This window comes from Cupressus sempervirens, chromosome 10, assembly GCF_028749045.1.
Source record: "Cupressus sempervirens isolate cs-2001-9-10 chromosome 10, ASM2874904v1, whole genome shotgun sequence".
Taxonomy (NCBI): Eukaryota; Viridiplantae; Streptophyta; class Pinopsida; order Cupressales; family Cupressaceae; genus Cupressus; species Cupressus sempervirens.
Window position 1 is genome coordinate 254093223 of NC_143127.1, and position 23287 is coordinate 254116509.

At 34.4% G+C, this 23287-nt stretch overlaps 1 protein-coding gene across 6 annotated transcripts in view; it reads left to right on the forward strand.

Annotated features, from left to right (window-relative positions):
* LOC149533587 (uncharacterized) overlaps positions 1 to 23287 on the forward strand; it is a 189469-nt gene that overhangs the window by 116993 nt on the left and 49189 nt on the right. For all 6 annotated transcript variants that reach the window (XR_016356672.1, XR_016356673.1, XR_016356674.1 and 3 more), the window contains one exon: positions 23068 to 23147. Coding sequence is in view for 2 of the 6 variants with exons in the window: in XM_089803068.1 (XP_089659194.1) it covers positions 23068 to 23147 (80 nt within the window). In the remaining 4 variants the exon portion in view is untranslated. Of the gene's footprint in view, positions 1 to 23067; positions 23148 to 23287 lie in introns of those variants that run through there.

Here is a 23287-nt window from a genome sequence, read left to right on the forward strand (position 1 = left end):
CGCATGCTCATACTCCCACTATCATTGCATTGCCATCGAATACATGATCCTGGGAACTCATGCCAACAACTGCATCATTTGACTCAACCTGAGATGAATTCTCATTACATTCCACCACAACTGTGCCCAACTCATGTAATGTCTCATAAGAAATGTCCCGCACATCTCTAGCTGCAACTATATTATCACATTTCTCTCTTCAAAAAAGTGACCTCATGCTCTGCTCAAATCTTGGATTTGAAATCACTTGGGTCATTTGTTTGTGATTTTGATTCAGCTCATTCACTAGCATATCCAATTGTTTCACAATACCTATATCTTAGATTCTCCATCCCTAGGTGGAGAAGTACACCCTTTGCGGGTATAATGAATACCAAACCTCCTATCACCATCCATAACATTGAAAAAAACTAAGCCTCCAAAACAAAAGACCAATTAAATTGACCTTGATTCTTGTAGGATGACAAGAAACCTCTGATACCATTGTAATAACCCTGCTTGGTTATAGCTTCAAATAACATCAACTTTCTTTGCTATTTAATAGTTTGACAATTCGTCAAACACTTGGCTATCACGTGTTGAAACTTTCTCATATTACAAAGTATAAATTTGCTCGTCTCAATTAGTCATCGGTCATGTATTTTCAGATAAGCATCATTTACATTCAAATTAAATCTTCGAGCTAAGTCATGATAGTGTTGGAACAACAAATTCCAATTTCTTTTACCATGCACAAAATCCATCAGCTAGTCATTTTAAATTAATTTATTTCCATATACACTCCACTATGTTTGTATAATCTAGTAAGATAATCATTGACAATACGAACTTTTAGCTAATGACTTAATTCCATAGACTTATCTACAATTTGATGCTCAATTAGATAGTATGTATCTCAAACCTGGAGTCCGTTAGCAACTATGATAGGTTGTATAGTTGCTACAATAGGTGAATAGATTACAATCCAGTGCTTGAAATGTTAAGTAACATGGATTGAATTCTGCAAATGTAATTATCATTGCCATTGTTATTGATGTGTTCCAATTGCAGATTGCATCTCATATAAATATGAGGAGGAGACATGTCTCTATAGTTAATCATCATTGGTTAGTATATTTTAATATAACTAACCATATATATATATATAAAAATTATTATATATATATATATATATATATATATATATATATATATATATATATATATATGTATGTATAAAGAATATTTATCTAAAGATGATTTACCATTTATAATGAATCTCATGATCATATCAATCTGACTGAATTACAGTTTAACACTCCCTCTTAGATTGGAAGGATTAATATAGAACGTACTATGTTCTTGAGTATAAGAAGATATCATCTCACTATGATATCCCTAGAATGGCATATCAAAATGAATTCATCAACACACATATGTAAATTAACATATTTAACATATGGAATTTATTTCAATTCACTATGAGGCTAGAATCCTCAGCACTCCCTCTTTAGCAGAGGGGGAATTAAAGTAGATATAAAACACCATTTGAAATGTGGTCTAATAAGTTATGGTGTTCAGCAAGATTTGGCTTGAAGAACCATAACAAATGGATTTTCATGGTGTCCGGCAAAATCTGGCCCGAAGAACCATGAAGGTCATCAATGTGTCTGACAAAATCCGGCTCGAAGAACAAGGATAACCCTTAACTTCAAACATTTCTGTTCGAAGATAGATCAACTATAATAAAGTCGTCACTTTAAATAGGATCAGAACACAAGAAAGGTCGTCACCTTTCACAAGAAAAGTTGTCACTTTTCACAACACAAGCTTGCAAGCATATTTTATATTTATGGATATATTAGTTAATAAATGCATTTACAAAAAAATGTCATACCAAGTGTACCTTTGAAGTACACAATTTTCAACTTCGCAAGAGGCTTGGTAAAATATCAGCATGTTGCTCATATGTACTGATATAACTTAATTTGATAACATCATTGCCAACCATATCTCTTATATAGTGATAAAGAGTCTTGATATGCTTCACGTGCTCCCATGGAGATAGCTACATACTTAGCTTCAATAGAATTTAAAGCAACAACTAGTTGTTTTTCTACTAAACCAAGATATCATAGCTGATCCAAGACTAAAACAACAATAAACAAGAGTGCATTACAGAGAATTTCACTTAGAACTTCTTCTCATAGAGAGGATATCATCCATGAAGGATTGCATCTCAGAATTTCTCCCTTTGAATATCGATCCTGGGAGGTCAGGTCCTCTTGTTACTTCCACAAAAATTTCTTGCCCCAAGGGTGTTTGTTAAACTCCCTTTGAATTTGATCGTCTTCCATCTTGGTGGAAAGTCATTATTTACTCATGGTGTACGTAGAGGTAGGCCCATGAGGTAGTTACCCACATGTATTTCTAGACTCCTGAGTATTAATCTTCTAAGCTCCTTCTTTGTCTTGAAGAAGTGTTAGACTCCCTCTTATTATAGAATAATACATAGTCCCAATCATTGAAGATATTTTTTCTCCAAAAACTCATAGATCGAGTCCCGTACTAATGCCTTGGCAGCATACTTAATGCATCATTCTTCTCGTCTTGCAAGAGCACCTCTGTACATCAACATCCTTGCTATAAATATTGCTTCAATGGAGGTCCACATGCATCAAATTAAATGATGGTTCATCTCTCTTCTCCTGGTTCATATGATTATTTGAAGACTATTGAACAACTTTCGTTTCTTGCAAGCACAACCTTAGAGACAAAGGAAAATATCAAGAGAAATTACTCTTTTATAGAAATACAATTAATAGATAGAATACAGTGAGTAGATAAATGCTCAAAGATAAGAATTACTTATCTACACATGAATGGAACATCTCCTCTTTAAAGATGGTTCAAGTGGGAATGGAACATTGTTTATCATTTCCCCCCACAATGTGAAGTTCCCGCTCTTATATTGTCAAACGATTTTGCATCATATTCAAGTATGACAGACTTCTTAGTTATTTTGTCAATGCTTGTAGATCACTTCCAATTTCTATTCATAATTTACTGATAATAGAATATGATTACTCCTTGACCGATGACATATGATGAATCAACTATTCATTATCATAAGATATTGCTTCAATTGTGTGGTCACCAAGACTACCTAGATTTCCATTATGGCTACAAGAATGACTTGGATTGTCTCTTGATAACTTTGCATGATTAAATTTGTATCTCTGAATAATCCGCAAGACTATCTCTAACAGAATACATGAACTTTCAAATAATAAGTGGATGTGATCTTTGTTTGTTGAGATTATAGTGCCATCCTTCTTGAGAATCCTTGTTCTCTTAGGAAATGGACATATCCTTTCCTTCTAGACTCTTGTTCGAAATTGTTTTAATATATATTGTGCGTCATTTGTACCAATGTTTGATATGTCAGTTTTCCTAACTGGTTCATCTCCATAGGATATCAACCTCCACTGTAATATCCCTCCTAGGACTATAATTTATTGATGAGATGGCTATATATTCATTTATTACTGATACAGCTAGCTTTGTGATGTGATATCTCAAATTTTTAAACAGTATTATTCAGTGGTTCTCAATGTGCTGTGTATATACTGAATCGATCCCTTTTATGATCCCCAAAATCCAATCAATGTGATCTCACTTTTGTATCTTGCTGTGAATGGTTATAATGTTTTAATTTCAAGGGATTTTACTTTTCCAAATCAAATTTATCTCCTTATAACATAAATAATTTGGTCTATTCATTCTTAATGACCATTTAACTATTGCTGTTTGTAAGCTACCCAAATTGCATATGTTCAATTCTAACTAATCGGTTACATTAGTTATTTTATCCAATTCTTTCTTACTCGCTGATTAAGGTATTCTTTCTCTATTTATCGCAGAAGTCATCCAAACCAATAAGACACATAGCACAACACAGTATTTATTCAGATATATTGGCATAGAGTACCTGCAATGGGACCGTCAGTCAGTCTTCAACTCATATAGTGTTGCATGCAATTTTCTTATTGATTATAATTACTGTGGAGTCTGCTAATAATGAAGTTCTAAAGACTCACCAATTCCTTTCATCAAGCCAGAATTTTACACTGTGTATCTTGAGGCTTGGATGCTTAGTTTTATCCCTCTACATGCTTAGGACATCTATCTTCCAAGTTGATACCCTCATGTATAATATGATCTTCATACTAATGATTGCCGTTCTTCAGATTATAATGAACTTCAATAATTCCTTTCGAGATTTTATCCATATTTTGAACCCAATGATAATATTATAAAATTTTAGTGGTGAGTGTCGATACGTGGCTCAACAATTCTCTACTTCAGTGTTTTGTAGTCATCCATGCTTTCCTCCTCTCCAAATAGACGAACAATGACATTGTAACTAATATCATTATAAATCATTCGAAAATCATTAATGCACCACTTCTATTGCTGACTGTAACGAATAAATTCGTTCTCATAACCTCTCAACTTATTTTCATATCCCAATCTTTGTGAATATGCATCACTGTACAGGGGGAATGGTCATTGTACGATCAATTTAAGGATGGAAATTTTGAAGTTTTCAAGGCATCAAACCATTTGAAGATGTCGTCTGAGAATTTCTGATTTTGTTGTCATCTATCGGATAATTTTAATCTCTCAATATCACCGTAAATCTCAATGTCACGTCATGCCTCTGAGATATATATCTTTGTTGAATCATTTTTCTCTCTTTTCCCAGTTGAATGACATCTCTTAACCTCTCACAATCACAGCCTGCCAGTCCTTGATCTCACTGCGTGAATAAGCTCGCTTCTGAAATTGCCCCTTCTGTCCTTGGTTCAGCGTTTAAATGCTAGAGTAGGGAAATCTCATATATTTTCTGTGCTTATATAATGAATTTTCCACCTTGTGATTCTCTCAAATGATGTTTGCGATCCTTATTTTACTCCTCCTTCCTTTCTCGGTGCCCACGATATGTGCTGTATCCTTTAAGACAGTGATGGTATAGTGACAACAGAAATTGTGAAGGCACAAAAATGTTGAAGGAAGAGAAACTGTGTAGGTACAAAAAATGTGACATCTCATGATACCTAATTAGTTTTGATCGGGATCATTACAGTGCAATACAATATTGAATTTGAAACTCGAGCACTTTCTACCCCGTAGATCACCCCAGTCTGCAGAATAGAGACTCTGCAATGTCCATTTGTCTAGATTTGTACCGCCCAATTTTCTCCTCTTTAGATCACGCAATTCCTTGCCATGATCGTACTCCAATTTGACTTGCAACAATCAACACACAGGCTTCCATTTTCACACAACTTTTCTGCCACTGGGTGAATTTGTGTTAAAGTTATGAAGCCTACGAAATAAAATATTAAATACTGGCTTTTGACTTTGTGTAATTCCTTTGCTCTTTTACTGCCTTCAAACACTTGCTTACATTTTAAATTTGGCTCTGATACCATGTTAAGTAACATGGATCGAATTCTACAAATGCAATTATCATTGTGATTGTTATTGATATGTTTCAATTGCAGATTTGCATCTCATATAAATATCAGAGGGTGGAGAAATGTCTCATGAAGAAACATGTCTCTATAGTTAATCATCATTGGTTAGTATATTTTAATATAACTAACCATATATATATATATATAAAATTATATATAAAATATAATATGTAATATATATATATATATTATATATAATAATATGTATGTATAAAGAATATTTATCTAATGATGATTTACCATTTATAATGAATCTTATGATCATATCAATCTGACTGAACTACAGTTTAACATGAAACCTTAATTTGGAATGCACTTGCATTTATTTATGCCAATTGATCCCACATACTGCCTGGCGGTTGCTCCAACCTCCAAAGTTCTTGGCGGCAGTAACTGTTAGTGAGACAAATAGTCACGATAGACAAAATTGGTGTATGATCCATCCTCCAGTCTAATCGCAACTCTTTTTGAACACCATGTAGGCTGCCAGCATGCAACGCAGCCCTCAAAGAACCAACAACAAACCTTGAATTTCCCAATGCAGGCCCCCAACAGCAATATGCAGACCTGTAAATGATGAACGCAGGCCCTAAACAATATCCAACAATCTCCCAAGTAAAACACACAGGTCACAATGAATTTCCAATTGATTGGACCTTGCAATTGCAAATGAAATATAATCAGTAACTCCAACCAATATTATCTTCTAAACCATAGTAAATACAGACAAAAGATTCTCTAGAATTCCTCAGAAGTCTAGATCGATCTCCTTTAATTGCAAATGGTAATGCCACCAAAACTCCAAACAATATCTCCCAGCCACAAATAATCACAGTACAGGAGACTCAGTAAATGAAATCACTATACCTCAGCAGTGATTCAAATACCTCTTAGCCTCAAACCCTTATAAATCAGCAAGGGTATGAAAAATCATAACTTAGGAAAGCCACAAAGGCAACAAAAGAAAATAAATATCCAAGCATGCTTTCCTCAACAAATGGGCTTGTATTTATAACTTTCAGATTCCCTTTTGTTGCCAAAATGTAACTTCACTTAAGAAGCTTCACCACACAACATTAATTAGAAGCTTCCATGAGATTCTCTCACTTGACTTGGCCTAACTAATTAATAAATGGCTCTTTCCAATGATAACTCAACCTTCAACTTAAGTGAAATTATAAAGTTAAATTATAACTTTATAATAAGCCATTAAATCATTTAATAATAATTTGGCTGCTAAAAATATAATAACTTCAAAAATACTCATCATTTAAATATGCCGTTTGAATTAGGAATCATACCTATTATTTTTCCATGTGACCAAATGCACTTCCCAATAATAGAAAGGGTCCATCTCGATCAACACCAACTTACCACAAATAGTAAGTACACAAAACTAATCCCAAACGAAGTCCAATCTGAGCCAAATAAAGACCAACCTATACCTTACCAAGTTGTGGAGAAGATAAGACCCTCCCAAGACAAGCCACAGCCTCAAAAGACCCTCCATTCACAATAATTAGCCTATAGGGATCACACTAATAGGCCAATCCCTAGAACTCTGATGTTGGCAAAACTGGGGACATTACAACAAAAATCCTAAATCTAAAAACAACATGAAAAGATTCAAAACATAAAAAGTAGCTTGTTTGTGTCAATCTGCAAATTGTGAATAGCTGAAGGAAGGAGGAGACGTGATTTATTGCTTGGGGTTCCATTGGATGAGACAACCTTTCATGGTGGCAATGACTTATATTCTAATTTTGATTTTCATATTAATATTTCTATATTTTTGTCATTTGTTAGTTGAAACTTGCAACCGTTAGGCATTTTTATGTACTTTTAATATAATATATTTGCACATTGTCCAATAATGCAATTAAATTTGGTTAAAACTTCATTTGTTTGCCTCTTTCTATGAAATGGAAGTATCTATAGAACTCTTATATTATGCACTAGAGTTCTATGATGTATATGATGATTGTCTTATCAATTCTAGCATAGGAATATTTGAATTTTTTTATATTTTAAAATTTCCCCAATTTTTTTAATGCCATCCCTTGCTCTCTCTAGAAAATTCCTCCCTCTTGTCCATGTCCCTGAAATGCTTCTCCTTGTCCCTCATAATCCTTGCCCTAGAAAACTTGGGGTAACATAGGTCCAAGGCATTTTTTGGTTGGGATACATGTTGATTGTAACAACAGGTTTTTCTACCAACTAATCTCATCATTAAACTAACTGATTTATACTTCATATTCACATGACATGGAAATCAAAAATTGTTTGAAATTTGAAAAATTAAAAATCTACATTGCTCAACTATTCGAACAAGTTTAACAATATCAATTAATTGATATAAATAGCTGAAAATAAATCTAAATTAATTATAGATAACTGAAAGTGAAAATTACAATTAATATGCTCATAAACATCTAACTAGATTTTCAGATAATATCTATCCTTTCAGTAAAAATAAACTTACAACTTGAAATGAAATTTACTATACTTTTAGGTAAGAAAGAACATACTGCTTTTAGATGAGAATCTTTCTAATTGGTTGTCCAAGCTCTGACTTTGGTGGGAGGAGAAGCATTATTTTAGGCTTAACCTCCCAATTGCGGACCTTTTTACTTATCCCCACAAGTTCTAAGTTAATAAAATGACCCTCCCTACCTCGAGGTCAGGCACAGGACGTTCATTGATCCAACCATTGGAGTATTCAGGTGGGTTGAGGTCCCAATAGCTATTCGGAGAATAACTGAAGCATCAGGACAACAACAGGATCAATTTGCTGTGGCAAGTATGCCTTTTTATCACCCTGGCCAAGTATTTCAAGATGTGGGTTTATAACCTGATCTCCACCACTCAAGCTTGACAACTAATTTTGAAAGTGGATTTTGCATGAGCTAAATGTATTAGTTTTATTTGTTTTATAATAGTTATTGATTTTTACTCTTGTTTTCTTTTAACAGGTCCATCTACACCTCCTCACCATTAACAGGCCATCAGGCCGGTGTATCTTTGGTGCAAGAACCATTAATTTTAACATGTACCTACTTACAAGATTCTGGCTCTACAGCCTAAGGGTTTCTTTTGCATTTGGATTTGTACTTATCTTAGAATTGAATAGTGTTCCATATTGTTATACATATAATTTAGAAGAAATTTTTTTTACAGAGTTTTTAGCATGTATGGTGTGGTGATGGAATAATCTTATATACAAAGGTAATCTAAGTTGTGGCAATCGATTATTCTTGAGAACTTTATATTAACCAATATATCATTCACAGTCGACTGTATCTTTTGACACTTAAAGTTCAAGAACTGGTTTTAAATACAGATATATAAAGTCTCCTTACGTGACTCAATGCTTGCAGAATTTTGTAGACAAGATTACTTATATTTCATAAGGTAGACAACCAGAATTCATGGATAGAACTTAATAAAATTGGACTCAGTCTTAACAAGTTTAAGATAGAAAGGAAGTAAATAAATTAGAAAGACAATATTTCCTTACGTGACTTTTTGCCTTGAGAATGAGTTGCTATTACTGGGCTCAACGCCTCCTTTAGACGCCACAGGAATAGTGGTTTATGAGTGCAGGGAAGTATTGCTCTGGTTGTAACACGATAAACTAAGATCACTCAATGTATGAATTTTTACTGCAAAGACGTATGGGTTCTGAGGCTATGGTTCCATAGCAGATTAAGGAATAGACAACTATCTCTGTGTGTCCCAAATATGACAAGGCAATCATATTTAAAGATATTGAAATGGCTTTATGGCTTCCTGCCGTTACAAGACTCATATATGTTTTGCATTCCATCGGTTGGAAAAAGAAATATTAAAAGAAAAAAACATTGGAATGAAAGTGAAAGATGAAAAGTTTTATTTATTAATATTATTTAATGTTACATTATCATCTTGGTTAAATTATAATTAAGTATTTGCAAGGTGGCATTATTGGATTATTAATCCTAATGTAATAGTGCCACTTTGTATATATTTATTTATGATTTTAATCAAGAGAGTAATATGATATTAAATGATATTATTATTTAATAAAATCAATAAAGGTAAGAATTTTGTTTTATTTTAATAATTATATTGTTTTTAATTTTTAATTTTTAGCTCATGCGATTTCCATTTAGAAACTTATTGTCAAGCCCTAATAATCTTGCCATGGCAACTTATAGATCAAACCTGTCATTCCTAATAATTGAATCATATGATCATCCCATTCCGGATGACCTCGTTTTGTAATGCTTCCCCTCTCTCTCCGGTCTTCATCTTGTAAACAATTTTAAAACAACATTCTTGCCAAAATATCATTTCAAGATTCATAATTTGTTAAGCTAAATCATCAAGTGATCGTTAGGAAATCTCATTATACAATAGCTAAAATTTAACTAATTCCATTTCACATGAACACAAAGACTAGATTTAACTGACTAGTTTCTTTTGATAATCAAATCGATGCAACGGCTATAATTAACTAATTCATTTTCACATGAACACGATCAAATCGATGCAACAACTATAATTAACTGATTCAATTTCACATGAACATGAAAAATTAAATAATGACTGAAACTAACATAATATAACAACGCCTATAAACAACTTAAAAAATTTTAGGGCAAAATTTGGGATGTAACATTGATACCAAGACTTTGCCAACTTGTTATTGTAATGTAAATAAGTGCAATGCATTCGTAGGGTACAAAAGTAATCTTGTCAACAATAATACAAAAGATCAGAAAATCAAACTTTGATGACCTACTATACCCTGAGCATCTCATGTTTGGTTAAAGAGGTTGTAACACATTGGTACCAACATTTTAAAAGGAAGACTTTTTTGAGGAGCTTAATACTTCGGAGACAAAGTGCAAGTGTTAATTTAACATTTTTTTAGACAACATACAATGAGGTTTGCTTCCTTAAAGTTGAGCACACAAAATAGAATTAGAGAGAAAATTTAAATGTGGTCCCGCTTCAGATTTGTTGTATGTAGGGAAACTCAAAAACTTGGTCAAGGACTGCTAGAGAAGTAATACACACATATGTTAAATTTTGTTTCTGTTAATCCAATCTGTCTAGTTTAAAACAACATATGACTCATTTCCTATCCTATTAGTGTCACAATAGACTAATAAACTATCATTTAGATACTCCAATATAGTAACCTATCCTTTACCAAAGGATAGGGTCCCTTGGTGGAAGCTCACTCAAATTGCATACAACTCCAAAATCAGATAACACCTATTGCTAAAATACATATAGAAAATTGATATAAGATGAAGACCCATAGTTTGCAATCTCTGTGAGTTCTTGTTGGGTTCAGTGTACTTGATGTTTTTCCACTGTGAAAGTTTTACAAGTTTAGCTTGAGGGTCAGTTTGGCAAGTAGTCACTAAAATGTGGTGAATAAATAGGAAAAACAAAACAACATAAGAAAAATGCAGGAAAATGTGATTTAAAATGCATTTTCACATTTTTTTACTATAAGACCATGCATTTGTCCCTCTTTTAAACCCAAAGCTGCAAGCACAAAGATTTTAAAGGCAACGTGTAGAAGACATTTTCAAATTACAAATTTGCAAGGTGTAATGTCTTTGAAATAATTAAATATCACAATTAAATTAATTGTTTGTATGGCCGCGAAATAAATAATGGTATCTTATGGGCCCCTTTTTATTAATTAGTTATAAATTGTTAGGTTGTGTGCCCCGTTTGTAACCCTTCTATAAACTTTGCAGGGCCCTTTATAAGGCCGAGTGTGGCATTGTTGTAGGCTTGGTGGATTTTATGTTGTCTTTATATCTATGAATCCTAGTTGGAGTTTGGAATTGTTGCAGTTTCGAAGGTGCAAGACCCTCCCTATTCTATATTTCTAGTTTCTGTGGTTGGCATCCACCCTACTTTACCAAGGAAAAATATTGAGTCAAATATTTCATTTTTGCTGAACATTGTTCAAATTGATGAATACGAATATAATCTATATACAAGTCTCAACCAATCTTTGTTCCTAGAAAATACTCTATTTCGATCAAGTCATCTCTATCATTAATAATATAGTCGCCTGAACGTATACATTACTTAGTTTGTTGAACCAAGGCCTCTTTGTGTATATCATACATGTATGGCTAAGTCGCGTATAATAACCATTAAGATTTTCAGATGACGACATCCATTGACTTCGAACGGGTGCTACCCGAATGTTGAAGAGTGCTTACTGTGCAAGTGAGTATAGATGGTGTACGAGTGAGAGAACAACCATACTTGACATAGCACAAAGTAATTGTAGGGTGGGAGGTTAGTGGTACAATGAGGACACATTGTACGGGCATGAGGCCAAATTGTACGAGTGGTATCGTATGAAGGTATCACCGTATGGTGGCTGGTTCAGGGTACCTAGCCTAATTGTACGGGGTGAATTTGTTTGCTGCACAAGGGATGTGGTTGTGCGGGACATCATACAAGAGGTTAATTCAAATTATTTTCCTTTTTAGCATTTAAATTTGTAAAAGGAATCATCTCAAATTGTGAATAATTGCGAAAAATGTTGAATGACCAAAATATTACAATATATTTATATACATTAATGGTTATCTTTTGTATATTATGTAAATTAGATAGATATGATCATTTCTCGATCTTCTTCACTTCCTTATTATAAATTTTTTATTTTGTACCTTTTGTAAATTCTTTATAATGACCTCTTTGATCATTTGTTAAAACTTAGTACATAAGATAACTTGCCAATTACTTCTTAGTAATATGGTATCAAAGCCTTCTATAAAACAAGTCATATTTTGTAGAAAGATTCCGAATGAATTTTTCCTAGATTTTTGAAAAACAATTTTTTCTTAACATTGCTTTTTGCTCGTGGTTCTCTATCCAAACCTAACTAGGGTTTTTGTGTTGTCTTTTGCAAAGAAATCATGTCTACCCTAGATGCATCTAGGCTACCATGCGTCATTTGACATCTTCCCTTGATCATTTTTTCCTGCAATATGCAGCAATCTCTCTTCATTTTGAAGGCTTCTCTCCAATGTCATGGCTGTTTTCTATAACCCATACTATGTCTGAGATTGCAAATACCATTGTTTGTTGATCATATTGTGCCCTTTCTTGATTATAGGTGCCATTCTTTTTCTCTGAAATTTGCGCAGGCATTTTTGCAACCCGTGTTTACTTTGTGGTGTTTTCTTCTCATCCACCATTTTCAACCTCTTTCAAGGCCATTTTGAGAAAAACGACAACCATTTTAACCTGGAACTTCATTTTCAAAGCATGTATCCATTTTTTTGAGGTTTTCTAGACAGTTGGGGTTTGCTTGAAACTCTGTGTTCTCTTGCCAGTGAAAAATCTACTTGCAAATTGTTAGTGGCTTTTTAACAACCTCTACTAGGTCATCATCAAAATTTCTGGGTGTCGGTTTTTGTGCCTTGAATTCCATACCAATTTGAATTTTATTTTGATTTCACATTTATTGTAGGTTTGCTAAGATCTCTTCTAGTTCTTAGTCGGACTTTTCTGGGTCTGCTGATTTTTTTCTCAAAATCTGTGTTAGTCGTACTTCTTGTATGTTGAAGTTTGTACGTCTATTTGCCTCTGTTTTCTACAATGAGATTCGTGGTTCATACTCTGTTCTATCACCTCTTCTTTACTTCTCATTTTCAATGTGTTGGGAAATGTACAAGATGATATCGTTGACCAACTTAATATTGGAAAGCAATCAGGGATTCAATAACAAAAATTATAACACTTGGAAGTAGTGCATGTTGACAATCTTTGAGTATTGCCATTTTTATACAATTTTTTTGGGCACAGAGTCTTGTCCTACTCTTACCACAATTTAAGCAAACTAGTACAACTTTGATGATCAAAATTGAGAAGTTGTTATGCTTCTCAAGCTCTCTGTTACAAATGATTAGTTGCCTCAGATGCATTCTGGCAAGTTAGGATTTGACATTTGGTAGCATCTAAACGAGTTGCATGAGATCGGACAAGAATTGAGAGTTCTTTTGGAAGAATCAGTTGCTCTCCATCATGATGGATGCATGTCCATACAAGAGTATGTCACCAAGATTAAGGACATTCAAGATCGACTTGATCCTATTGGTCGAAAAATAGAGGAAGATATAGTAGTCATCACCTTGAAGATTCTATGTAAATTTTATGACAATTTTATAGAAAATCTCGATATTACTTCTAATGTTGATTTGAAATTTCTAGAGTTGTGCACCAAACTTCTGCAATAGGATTGTTCAATACAACAATTTGGTAGGAAGTGCCAGGTAGAAAGTACCACTCCATCCTTCTTAGAGAACACCTTTTCAGTCAAATCCATTCACAAAGAGAAAAGTAAATCTCAACAATCTTAGTCATCTCAGTAGAAGGGCCCTAATTAGTCTCAAGATAGTTCGAAGAAGATGGTTCAATGCCACTTTCTCAAGGATTGTTGTAATTGATTGGGTTTTGAACAACAAAAGTAGGGAGTGTATTAGCCTAAAGTCAATGTCGCTGAGCATACAATGCAGAAAGAGTCTGCCTTTATGCCTTCATGTCTAAAAGACCTACAAACTATGTCAAATCTTCTGTCTAATATATAGGTTTTGGTGCTTCTTAGCATTTTACTCGTAGAGTTGATTGGTTTACAAATTTTTCTCCCTTTACTGATTTAATCATATTTGACGGAGGTGAAGACCACACTGTTGTCAACAAGGGCAACATTAAGATACAGTTTATTGGGACTTGGGAGGAGTTTCATTTTCTTCATTGTATACTATGTTCTTGGCATGGAACTAAACCTACTCTTAGTGAGTTAGATCATGCGACATTCTCCTTAGCTTGATGTGGTATTTAGTATCCACAAGTGTTCAATTGTTGAACATGCGACACAAACTATTGTAGTTGTTGGCATTAAGTATCACGGTCTATACAAACTTGTAGATACAGGTGATTCTGTTGAGCATATCTTCACAAAAAAGTCACCTTTATCAGCAGTCTCTGGCATCAACAATAGAGTCACTTGAATTCTCTATCTTTTTCAGCTTGTTCGAAATGATTTAGCACTTGGTATAATTGAAATTGAAATTAGAGTCAACGAGTTTGTGGAGCTTGTCAAGCTAGAAAGCAATACATGATGTCATTCAAGGATGGTGACTCATAATGAGCCTCTTAGATACTACAGTTGATCTATGTCATAGTAACACGGGGATGCGTCGCCCCCCTCTTTGCCCCACATATTAGGGAAAAAAAGGACTCCATTCCCCAGTAGCACCACTGGATTCCACCACCTCCACTAAGGATGGGGGGACGTCCCAGTGTTAACTATTTGCTGAGTTGAGTAATTATGTTCAATGTTTGATGTTCTAATGCAATGCAATGTTCAAGTATTTACTCTTTTATATCTTTATATATTATATTGGAATACATCTTTTCATAACTAGCATTTTCAGACCTTATGTATAGTATATACAACACCCCTAGTCCCTTGTTGCTGTCACCCTATTGTCCCCAAACTAAGGCCCCTATCCCTCCATCCCAGAAACTTGCCCCCTTGCCCCCCTGTCCCTTAGGGCAATGTAACTATGGTCCATGTTGATGTACGTGGTCTGATGAATACTCCTTTTGTTACTGGGTGCAAGTATTTCTTGCTTTTTGTTGATGCTTTGAGTTGTAAAGTATGGATGTACTTTCCTAGATAGAAATCAGAGGTGTTTATTGTACTTCAAAAATCTAAGGCATTAGTAGAAAGAGTTTGATTGTTCTATTATGTCTCTTAGGTTTGATAATGGTTGTGGGGAGGATTTTGTTCTACTTCATTCTTCATCTTTTGTGATACACATGGCATCAAATGTCAGTTAATGACACCATACACCCCTTAACAAAACAATGTTGTAGAACATTGTGATCATAGTATTACAGAAATAACCAAGTCTATGATGGAACAAAAAAATGTTCCTAAAAAATATTGGGCCGAAGCAATGTTGTTGTTGTCTATCTCCTTAATAGGTCTCCTACACTGGTTGTTAAGGGGAAGACTCTCGAGGAAGTCTAGATTGTTTGCAAACCTAGGATCAACCACCTATAAGATTTTGCCGCTCTAGCATATGTATAGATTCTAGATGCCCAACACTCTAAGTTGGATTCCAAGAGTCATAAGCTTATGTTTATAGGATATAGTAATGACCATAAGGCTCACCAACTGATTGATGTAGACATTGATTGCCTTATCTTCAGTCAAGATATCGTATTTGGTGAAGAACGAGATCCATTTCGGGTTTCCTCTTTTGCACAAAATTCAGAGGAACAACCTTGAAAGGCTTCTAATTTGGGTGTCTATCTTCCATTGGGTTCACCTGATGGGATGATGTACACTTTGTGTTTGATGATGCAATACTTGAGTTTTTTTGAGATGATGCAAATCTTCCACCTATTCTTGATCCTCTTCCACCTCTAGTTCCAGTTATTACTCCTCTATCTGATGTTTGGACATCTACTCTCCAACCTAAATGGTGGGCTAACACCATAGTGTTGTTTGACCTAATGAGCTTACTAAGGGTAGATCTTCTAGTAATAAGGGCAAACAACAAAATACAATTAACTTTCCTCCCATGGCTAACCTTCATAATATTTACGAGCTTCAAACATTTAAAGAGGCAAAAGGGATTCCAAAGTGGCAACAAGCTATGGAATCAAAATATCAAAGTCTTAAGAAGAACCACACCTGGGATCTCTCGGATGTTCCGCTAGGGAAGAAGTCCATTAGCTACAAATGGGTGTACAAGGTCAAGTATCATGTAGATGGTACCTGTAACCACTGGTTTTCCTGGGGTCTGAATTAACATCTAACATAAGCATAGAATACAGTTATAACTTCGATTTCAATAGGAAGGTAGTTATATCATTCATGTTCATGTGAAGAAGAGTTACCGTTAAAATCAGATAAACAAAATTTATTAACTAAATACTTGAAATACCACTAAATGAAATTACTTCAGAAATTGAAATCTCATACTTAGAAAATTGAGACTGAAAAACATCCGAGTATGCTTCTGCAACCACCCGGGTTAGTCCACAAATACACCATAACATTTTCTCAAGTCGACTGCTATCACAAAAATCATTTGATGATTACAACTAAATACCTCTATAATTTAAACTAGGGCATCACATATCATCTTACCAATTAGGGCATCAATTACCATCAGTTCATTTAGGGCTTCTAATACCGCTTTACCACTTAGGGCTTCTGCGACCACGGATTCAATTTAGGGCTTCCGCGACGGCGGATTTTATCTAGGGCTTCCGCGACCATGGATTCAACTAGGGCTTTCGATACCACGGATTCAGCTAGGGCTTCCGATGCCACTGTATCAATCAAGGTTTCAGCTGTCACGCAATCAATTAGGGCTTCGGATTTCTTTCCTTTCGATTGTTTATCTATGACAGTTTCTCAAGATTAGATAAATACTTATATTCAATATTCATTTATATGAAAGTAAAATGATGATAACAATGAAATACTTCAATTTAATCTTACCTTGTCATAAACGAAAATGATAATACCTTTATCCGATAAACAATTGAATGTATGGCTTATCTCTGTCTGACGCATATCCAACATCTTGAGAGAGGTGAGACATTGTCAGGGGTTTAACCATCCAACCTCGGACCACAATATATCCCCACACAATCTCTAACGAGAAAGGCCCTCCCTACCCAAAATTAACAGGGAACATCATTCCATCCATTGGGCATCATGATATATAACACGCCATACAACTTGACAGCAGGAGATCCCATAATAAGAATTCGCATGAGCTAATATATATTAGTTTGTTTATGTATGGTTGTATAGGTTATTGGTTTCTTTCTTGCTTTTCTTTTTCAAAGGTTCATCAACACCTCTTCATCATAATCAAGCCATCAGGGCGGTGACTCCTTGGTGCTTGAACAATTAACCTTTTTGATTTGTATTGTACATTATTCACGTTATTCTGGCTCACAGCCTAGTGAATTCCTTGGTACTCAGTTTTATGTAACTCATCTCTGTTTTGGTTACTAATTTCAAATCTTAAAGTAAATGCTATCAAGAGATAAACTCCTCAAGAAAAATTCAGAGTGATTATCCATTCAAATATCAATCCAATTATCTGATTTGAATAGCAATTAAGACTAAAGAGATTGACTGATCTACAACAGTTTATAATGATTTTGTTATTGGGAAGAATTACTATGGATATCTTCTTGTTTTTGGTTACAGTAAGAATCAAATCATTCTACAAATGATTAGACAATTCTGGAAATGAAAAGACCAACTAGTAATGAAATTTGTTGGGTCATGTATATAGATTAATGATTCAAAAAGACATAATAATTCCCAAGACGTATGTAAAAATTCTGTACGTCTGCCTACAGGAAAGACTGCATAAAAAGCCGACTATGGGTGATTATGGTTTTTAAGAAGGAATATGTTCATGAGAAACGCATTAAATCTCTGCCTATTAATATTGACTAACAAGAGTCATTGCAATCCATGAAAATTGATCTGCCTTGCTTCTTTGGCATACCGCTCAGCAATTTAAAAGAAAAAGCCGACTACATTCGGGTTAAAATTTTAATAGAGATAATAAAAGATACATGACCTGTGAAACGACTATTCCTTCCACAGCCCGAAACTCCTGATCACTCGCTGAAAGTATTTTCCTCAGACTTCCTACTGCTGGTGAAGTTTAGGAAAGAATGGAAAATCGGGACTATGGATATTGGTTGTTTATTCTCCTGAGGACGTCCGACTTGACCTGGTATAATTTGTAGCAAATAAGCGATGAAGGAGAGAGTGAAGAAAAGATTGCTCTCCAATACGATTCACAACATCTTTAAAAGGTTGGCTGAGACTCTTTGACTGCCACCAGTTATCAAGAAAAACTATTTGAATACCTATCAAATATATATTTTTTTAAAAGAGAAACATAAAGTTGAAAAATTATATAATTCAATTTGTCAAGAGTTGAATCGATTAATTATGCCAGTTACATTATTAAAGAATATTAAATTAGAAATAATAGAGTTGAAAGGTTGTAATTGGAAAATAACTCAAATATTCTTATAATTCGAAAATTATTAAAATCTTATTAGTACTTTAAAACATCATTTTATTAAATTATTAAAATATAAAGATGCCAAAACATTTTTATAATCAAATGTATATATAAACTATTATTAAAAAAAATAATATGACGAAAGATAATTTAAAATTCTTTCAGAATACATTTATATTTAAACTTAATTAATTAAATTAATTATTAACAACTCATGTAGTTCCAGAGATGCGTCCTATTTCAAATCGCTAGGTCCTCTACCAGTTTGTCCAATGATGGTGATGCCCTGCCTAATTCTTTTTTGACAATGCTTCCACCCCCCTTTGACATTCTCCCTGCAAGGAATTTCTTTGTAATTAAATTATAAATTATAAATAATCATATCAGTTAACCTTTCATCTTAATTTCATGAATTCTCAATTAACGATCAACTAACATGTCATCTTCACTTGAAATCATAACGACCATTTTACCATTTCGCTAGATTATATCAAATTAAACTGCCAATTGACTTCATGTGAACCTCAATGTCTATATTTCAAGCTAGGTCAAAAATTGGGATGTAACAGTACCTTATATAAATACAAGGCTAAATTTGTTGCTTGAGGGTTCACACAACAGGAGGGCATTGGCTATGAGGAGACTTTTGCTTCTACTACCAAGATGAGTACACTTCATCTTCTTCTCACCATGACAACTCAGTTTGGATGGAAAGTCCATCATATGCATGTTAAAAGTGTCTTCTTTAGTTGTGAGTTGCACAAAGAAGTCTACATGACACAACTTCTTGGTTTCAAGGTAGTTGGTAAAGAACACCAAGCATGTCAACTCTAGAAAGAACTCTATATACTCAAACAAGTTCCTCGAGCATGGTTCATCAAGATTGATCAATACTTTCTTGCTCATGGTTTTTAGCGTTGCTCGTTGGCAGTTTTTTGTATATTAAATACTTTGGTGATGATATTCTCTTTCTTGCTATCCATGTGGATGACTTGATCATTACTAGTAGTTCAACACATCTGATTGTGGAAATCAAACAAGACCTATGCAAGGATCTTGATATGAAAAATTTGGGGCATTATTGTTTAGGCATTGAGGTTTGGCAGATTGACGGTAGCATCTTTATTTTTGAGTCTTAAGTATGCCAGGAACTTGATTGACAAGTTTTGAAGCAGGATAGTAAACCTACTCCCATGCCTATTGAGAAAGGACTGAAGTTGTCAAGCAAGTCAAATTCTCTTCCTATTGACGAAACTACTTTCAAGCAACTACTAGGCAATCTCATCTATCTCACAACCACTGGACCTGATCTCAGTTTTGCAGTAAGATAAATTTCATGCTTCATGATAGCTCCCAAGGCTTATCATTGGGTAGCAACAAAGCGTGTGCTGCGTTATGTTAAGGGAACCTCTGATTATGGACTTCTTTACACTAGGAGTCATGATTCCAGACTCAATGGGTTTACACATTCAGATTGGGCAGGATCAGTTGATGATAAGACATCAATTTCTGGATATGTGTTCAGTTTGGGAACTGATGCAGTCATGTGAACTAGTAAGAAGCAAGATGCAAACTCACTCTCCTCTACAAAAGAAAAATATCATAGAGCTATTTAGGCAGCCAGTGAGACAGTTTGGCTTAGTCAAATGCTTGCAGATTTGCATCAAGTAAGCCTGACTCCCTTGCTTTCTAATAATCAAGGAGTTCTCAAACTTGCCAAGAGTCCGGTCTTCCATGAAAGAACCAAACATGAGGATGTTCATTGTCATTACATTCGACAATTGGTTGAAGAGAGGGCAAGTCAGTTGCAGCATGTTCCTATAGTGGATCAGACCATAGACATTCTCACCAAGCCTCTTGGTCCAAATAAGTTTGTTAAATTCAGGGGGCAGCTTAGTGTTGTTGGTAGGTTGACCATTTAGGGAGGGTATTAGAATGTTATTATATTACTTTGATGGTCATCTTCAATATATTATGTAAGTTAGGTATATAAGATTGTTTCTACGATCTTCTTTGGTTTCTTGTTAGTCTTTCTATTTTTACCTACTGTAAATTCTTTATAATGATCTCTTCGATCATTTGTTAATACGTAAAATAACTTACCAAGCAATACAAAATATGCCGAAAATGTTATTCATTTGTTGAGGTAGGTGAACAAAACCACATTACAACTACTAATAGTGTGGTTTTGTAATGTCCCCAATTTTGTTAGGTCAACATAGTGGATGGAGTTAGCTCATCATAGCGACTCTCGTGCGCTGACATGGTGTTTTGGGGGTCTCAGTGGTGGACTTATTATTTTTAGTAAGTCTATTTTTGGCAGTGCAGTGGGTGGCCTCAATAGTTGGTTGTCACCTGCAGTTAATAAAGTAATAATTGCATGAGCTCTTATTTCTATTAATCATTGAGTTGCACTATTATAATAATGTTTATATTATTATAATAATGACTTTAAGAGATGTTTCTAAAAAGCGAGTTGGAAAGTTTGTAGTGTCGATTTCTTTTGAGAAACTTCCACAATTTTTGAAGTGAAGTTTTAAGGAAACTTTGGCCAACGAAAAGTTTATAAATAAGAGCTCATTTATTGGGAAAAGCACGCTTGAAAATATTTTTGCTTTTTTTGCCTTTGTGGCTTTATCTTGTTTTCTGACTTGTGAGCCCTTGCTAAAGTATAAGCGTCTCGTCTAAGAGGTTCTTGGCAATTGTGCTGAAGTATACAATTGGCCAACATTCTCCTACTGTATTCTTGTAGCTAAGGAGAATAATCTTGAAAACTTATTTTCTCCCTTAATTGTCTAGTGAGGGTTTCTTGAAGTTCTGAGAATTGTTCTGAAGGTTGGCATTTCGAATTGCTGCAGTTGTATAGCAATTCAGTAATTTCTCCTACTGTTGTTGGCTGTGGCTAAGGAGAGGACTCAGTTTGGTTGGTCATCTGCATTGATTTGGGGATTCAGCAAATTTCCCTAAGGGCACAGACTGCGATTTCATTAGCTGCCGTCTCCAATCTATTGGCAAATCATTCCAGATTTGGAAAACATCTGTATATTGGAGGCCACGTATGTAGAAAGGGGAAGGCAATCAGTGTGGGAGAGTTGCAGTTGAACAAGGCCAGTAAAATTACTGCCGTTAGGAATATTGAACACTTCATAGGGACTGCAGCAGAATTACTGGGGACAAGCTGCTAGCATTATACAGGCCGGCAATTTGATAGATGATTGCGGGAGCCTTCTTGGAGTTTGGACACTCATTTGCTGGTGGTCTTCACATCTGGTGGGAGCCGTTAATTATCTTGGAAGCTGCAACAGCAATTCAGGGATATTGTGAGCAAGTACCACTGATACCGCCAGGCAAGCCGTCATCTATCTAAGGCCTGCGATTTGATCAACTCTTTGTGGCAGTCATTTTGAAGTCATCTTCAATTGGGTCGCGGGTAGTAGGCCAGTCTTGTGGGATGATTTCATATGGAGGCATCTTAATAAATCTGAATGGTGATGTTACTATAATTCCAATTTTATTTATGCAAGAATTCAATGCCAGGTTCTACTCTATATGCTTATATTAAAATTGTTTGTGAATTCTTAAATGGTTAATCTTCAATATCCGAGTGTGCTATTATTTTACATTGGAGTGTTGGCATTGTATTCCTTAAATTCGAAAAAATACCAAAGACATCAAATTCCAAAATATATTTCTCATTTGCAATCAGCGATTTAGAATCAGAAAAGAAGGGTTTTTACAGTGGTATCAGAGCATATTGAGGGTTACTACAGGTTCTGGCCACCCACCTCAATGAATGAATAACATTTTTGGCATATTTTGGTCATTCAACATGTTTGTCAATTTTTGACAACTCAACATGTTTCTTTTTACAAATTAAAATGTTTAGAAAATACCATCAGATCACTCAAGAGAGATAATGAACTGATTATTCAAATCCAAATTTATGAGGATAAATGGTAAGATTTTTGTAGGATTTTGGACTGTTCTGTCAGTTTATCTTGCTACTGTGAATCATATGATTTTCCACATGATATATTCATCCAACCAGTTTACTGATAATATCTTTTTTTAATATTATAGTTACTTTATATGAAATTAATTTGGCAACAAAATTCTTCAACTACAATTTGGCTATAGTGAGTGAGAAAATAAAATTCTCGTAGATAAGTCTGGTGGAGTATCTTTTAGGCAATTATTGTGATAAGTCGAATAGCATAATTGTTTAGTATTAGAAAGTTGACAATCTATCTATCTTCCCTCACAATTAAGAATTTTCCTTAGAACACTGATTTGGAAAGTTTCCTTCATTTGCACACACAAACATGGACAATAGCACATTTATCTATCAAATCGTTTAAACTTTTCTAGGGTATAATTGCAAAGCATCTTGCTTTGTTGATGACGTTGAATGCACATTTTTTATCTTGCAGATTCTTTGAAAGTTATGTTGCTTTGTGGAGCAGATCTACTGGAAAGTTTTACTATGCCAGGTGTTTGGATACCTGATCAGGTTGGCTTGGCTCCCATGCTTGTTTTTTTCCATATGTTCACTAAAATCAATTAGTTAATATTTTTTCAACAAAACTTTATTTTTTATGTGTAAGTTTGTCTGGGATGTTGTTGAATGAAATAATTATTTTTGACTGGGTA